The sequence below is a fragment of the Engraulis encrasicolus genome, chromosome 11 (genome assembly GCF_034702125.1).
Source record: "Engraulis encrasicolus isolate BLACKSEA-1 chromosome 11, IST_EnEncr_1.0, whole genome shotgun sequence".
Classification (NCBI taxonomy): Eukaryota; Metazoa; Chordata; class Actinopteri; order Clupeiformes; family Engraulidae; genus Engraulis; species Engraulis encrasicolus.
This window is the reverse complement of record NC_085867.1, coordinates 2,618,756-2,623,755: the sequence shown is the minus strand read 5'-3', so window position 1 is coordinate 2,623,755 and position 5,000 is coordinate 2,618,756. Positions and strand designations below refer to the sequence as shown.

The following is a 5,000-nucleotide window of genomic DNA, read 5'->3' as shown; positions in this document are numbered from 1 at the left end:
CACACACACACACACACACACACACACACACACACACACACACACACACACACACACACACACACACACACACACACATACCGTAGATTCTTAGTTCTATGTGTACACAATAGAGGTCAAATATCTTCATGCAGTTTGACGTTCATGTTCATTGATGTAAAATTGATGAAAGCAATGTCACACATTAAATGTACTAAAATAAGACTTATGCTATTACTATTTTTCTGTCCTGCTGAGACCTACGTGTGAGTCGAATTGTTTTATATTTATTGTCTATTGCTATACATGACTAAAACAAAAAAAAGACCCAGTTGCAGGTGATGTTTATTACCTAAACTATAACAAATAAACTAGTAGAGACCAGACAAAATGTAAATAGAAGTGAAAAGCTCTGTGCTGTGTTAGGAGACCTCAAAGGTTCTGGATGGGATAGACCAGTGATTTTCAACCTATGGGCCGGGGCCCACTGGTGGGCCCTGAAGGTATACCAAGCAGGCCTTGAAATAATATTCTAAAAATTATAACCACATTTTGGTGTGCGTGGCTGCTGATTTATGTGAGTTGTATTCGTAATCGGGTCAGAGGTGGGCCCCCAACATTTGTGACAATTTTGAGTGGGCCCCAAGTTGGAAAAGGTTGGGAACCCCTGGGATAGACTAAACTAGAATTTGCTTCCACATCAGGCAGGTCTTTTCTGTGATGTCTTTATCAGCTGGGAGATATTTTACACACTGTGTATGGGCAACACAAAGTGACATTCATTGTCTAATAAGAAATATGAGTGGAATTGAACTACTGTACTATTATTTAGGCAAGTGGAAAGAATACAGTATGTAGAATGCAACTCACTCCATGTTTTGTGTACGAATGGGTTTCGGTGACCTGCAACCTGTCATACCATTTACACAGCAAACAGAGACTATGTCACACAGGAGGCGTGAGAAAATGTGAACATGCATCTTTCCTATGGCCCTGGCTCGACCTGCAAACTACAATGACCTTGGTTAGTGCACACACACACACACACACACACACACACACACACACACACACACACAAACACACACACTCACAGAGACACACGCAGACACACACGCACGCACACACGCAAACGCACACACACACACACACACATGCACCTACCCACACACACACGCGCGCGCACGCGCACACACACACACACACACACACACACGCACAAACACACGCACGCACGCACGCACGCACGCACGCACGCACACACACACACACACACACACACACACACACACACACACACACACACACACGGTGCACAGCATTCTGTACACACAATGGCATTCCTTTGTTAGTCCGGTGCAAAGGGGGCAGGCCAGCTGGCACCTGCAGGGCTGCTGGGGAAAGTACCAGAGAGGATATTGTCATGTAGAACCATCCTCTCTCCCAGCGGTGAAGACTACTTTTTTGTGGTGGGTATACTGTATATTTGAGCATTTTTTGAGGTGGGTATATACTGTATATATTTGTGCTATTCTAAATAATGGATAAATCAATTTTAGGTACGTATACTGAAATCCCTGACATTTTCAGGTGGGTATACTGCGCATTCTACATAGACTAGACCACTGGTCTTTCCACAGATGCAATAAATGAAACGAAATAAAATGCTATTTAAATACATTTCTTAACATACATTTACATACATTCTTACATAGGCTACATTTTTTTTACATAAATTTAAACATACAAATTTATTGATGTAAATTGAGAAACATACAAACACTTTCAAAAAATGAAATAGCATTTTTGAAGAGCTCTTTAAATGCCCTCAAAGTTGAGTAATATGGTCAGTTATGGGGGAAAAACAGCACTATACACATAGGCATTATGCCCAGTTACTAGTGAAAGTCTCGTTCTTGTCAGTTTTTCACATAACATGCATTGGACCTCAGGGAATAGTACTATGCCAGAGTCAATCAGAGGGGAGGATGAGAGGCGGGTCCTAGATAGTGGTGTGGATTGACACTGCCCTCACGATCCGATTCGATCACAATTCGGGAGGTTGCGATCCGATTCGATTCAATTCTACAATGCATTGCAATGCTTTACATTTCTACTGAAAGCAAAGCAAATGTTTCATCAGTCATGATGAGGCAATACAAGTAGTCAGATACTGAGCAACAATTTATTGGCTGTTTTCTGGATCAGTCTGGATCAGTCTGTATCAGTCTTGCAATGCTTTGAAGTACTTTTATTTAATTTAACATTAATTTGCTCTCGAAATATCCACGGAAGTAATTGAAACTTCAAAAAATTGCTGGATCGATTCTGGAACTTGCCGCATCGATCCTGGATCGTCCATGCCCCGCATTGGATTGGATCCCCGAATCGATCATTGTTGACACCACTAGTCCTAGACTGGTCAATCACCCCCTCTCTCCCCACCTGTCGATGCCGATACCTGTCAACCTTCAGGCTGCAAGTCAAACGGCTATGTGTCTGTGCAAAGGTATCTGCGAGGCATCATCAGACTGTAGGCTACTGTATCACACGTTTCGAACCATTCTTCCATCAACCGATGTGTGTGTGTCCCTGTGTATTGGAGATTTCCCAGACCCAGCTACAGTATATTAGCCAAGTAAAAGTCATCTTTCACAGGATTTTAATACACAATGTGAATCAAAACGTCCAACTTTGTTGCTATGAGTGTGCAATCACACATGAAGTGCAGATACATTGAAAGAGTAAAGGACAGCTATCTCTGATGTTCACCTGTTTATTCAATGGATGAATCAAATACATATTTTGTATGTATTTTAACAAATTAGCATTGTTTCCAGACAGAAAAAGTGGCTTTAGTCTTCTTTTCTAATCACTGCACAGAAACTGTAAGGGTACGTAGGCTACTGTCAGGGTTGCCAGATGAGGCTGATGATTTCCAGCCCAAAAAATGCTGAAAACCCGCCTGGAAGCACTAAATCCCGCCCAATTCTATTGACTTCTATGGGCAAAATTGGGCGGGTTTTCCTGCAAAACGCCATTTTTACCCGCACAGGGCCATCCTAAGCAGCCCAATTGGGCGGGAAACATCCCAATCTGGCAACACTGTCTGTTTACTTGCTTGGCGTGCGGTGTGCCGCTGAGGAACAGCATGCGTGGCGTGGCTCATCCTCTTGCCCCGGCTCCTCAAATCCAATCACACAGGCCAAGGTCAGCTCTGGCCACGGGGACTACAGCCAAGGATACTCACTCAGCCTATCTGTCTGTGTCAAAGGGCGTGTGTGTGTGTGTGTGTGTGTGTGTGTGTGTGTGTGTGTGTGTGTGTGTGTGTGTGTGTGTGTGTGTGTGTGTGTGTGTGTGTGTGTGTGTGTGTGTGTGTGTGTGTCTGTCTGTGTCAAAGGGCGTGTTTGTGGTGTGTGTGTGTGGGGGGGGGCGGGAAGGGAGAGAAAGAGAGAGTGACAGAGAGAGAGAATGACAGAGAGATAAGGAGGGAGAGAAACATAGTGGGTCTGTGTTCCTGAGAGAGAGAGAGAGAGAGAGAGAGAGAGAGAGAGAGAGAGAGAAGGGGAGAGAGAAGGGGAGAGAGAGAGAGAGAGAGAGAGAGAGAGAGAGAGAGAGAGAGAGAGAAAGAGAGCGAGAATGAGAGAAAGTGTATGGGGGTCTGGTCCTCCCTCAGAAAAAAAGGGAAAGTGTGTTGATGATGTTGGAGTTCAGGTGTGTTTACCAGCTGTCCCGCCCCCCTGTGCTGTCCCGCCCCCCTGTGCTGTCCCGCCCCCCTGTGCTGTGCTGTGTAGCGTTCTCTTCGGCGATGTGCTTTGATGTTGACACAAGCTCGGGACGGGAACCCCCTCCTTCTCTCCATAAATAAGCCGATCTCTCCTGCTCTGCTTGGCTAAGGTAGGCACACCGCACCGCAACACAACACAGTCTGTCCACTGACAGCTCTCTCTCTCTCTGTCACTGACAGCTTTGCATGAGCAACAACTTTCCTTCCTTCAGTCACTCTTCTTTGACTGACACTGGATGCCGGCTTGCCACAGATTTTATTAAAACGGTTTGTGTCAGCGATGCATTTTTTATTATTAAACTAGGACAACAACTGTGAGCTATTTTTAGGGTCAAACAGCTTACTGTAGGAGCTTATGCTTAAAGTTTAGCCTTTAGACCAGAAAATCATACCGCAGCGTGCCAATAAACCAGCATTAGTGGGTGTTTTTGGGGTTTTTTTGTTGTTCTTTCTTTTTATGCTTTGCTTTACTCAGACCTATCTGTCAGGCTAGATTGTGTGACTCGTCCATATATCCATCTCAGGACCTTGTGTGCAGTGAGTCAGTGAAGTCGGTTGGCACTGCACAGGAAGCTGCGATGGCTGGTGGAAGGACTATGAAGTGGGGTTGGTGGGCACTGTGCCTCCTGCTCCAGTCTACCCACACCACCACCACCACCACCACCACCATGACAACAGCCACCCTCTCCGCCAAGGGCTCCCCACTCAGGGGCTTCTGTTTCTGGACGCGGACGCTGGCGGACGGCCGTACCCACCAGACCTTCCTGCGCTGGGAGAAGGGCGGGCACGGGCACGGCGGCGGTGGGCACGGTGGGGGGGGGCATCAGCTGGTGCTGTACCATGGGCTATGGGGCGCCGACGGCCACCTGCAGCAGTGCGTGGTCAGCCGAGACGCCGCCGTCGCCCACGGCTACCTGGCGGAATGCCAGCAGCAGGAGCTGCCAGAGGACCTGAGGCAGAGGAGGAGGAAGAAGCAGCATCGTCATCGCCAACGACGACGAGGAAGCCAGGGGGGGCAACAGCAGGAGCAGGAGGAGCAGGAGGAGCAGTTGTTCAGTCGCGTTCCTCAGAGGACGTTCAGCGACACACACACTCTGTTGCAGGCGGGGGTGTGTGAGGAGGCTGCTGCCGAGGGGGTGTTTGCGTTGGGGGAGAGGGTGGACACACACACGCAGACGCAGACACAGACACACACACCTGTTAGGCACCCGAGGGACCTGCAGAGCCTGCGGAA

At 47.5% G+C, this 5,000-nt stretch overlaps 1 protein-coding gene across 1 annotated transcript in view; it reads left to right on the top strand.

The window, feature by feature from the left end:
- The first annotated feature begins 3,885 nt into the window (after nt 1-3,885).
- pla2g3 (phospholipase A2 group III) overlaps nt 3,886-5,000 on the top strand; it is a 15,047-nt gene continuing 13,932 nt past the window's right edge. Inside the window, exon 1 of the mRNA XM_063211080.1 lies at nt 3,886-5,000. This exon is cut by the window's right edge and continues 131 nt beyond it. Coding sequence (XP_063067150.1) covers nt 4,345-5,000 — 656 coding nt within the window. The 5' untranslated portion in view covers nt 3,886-4,344.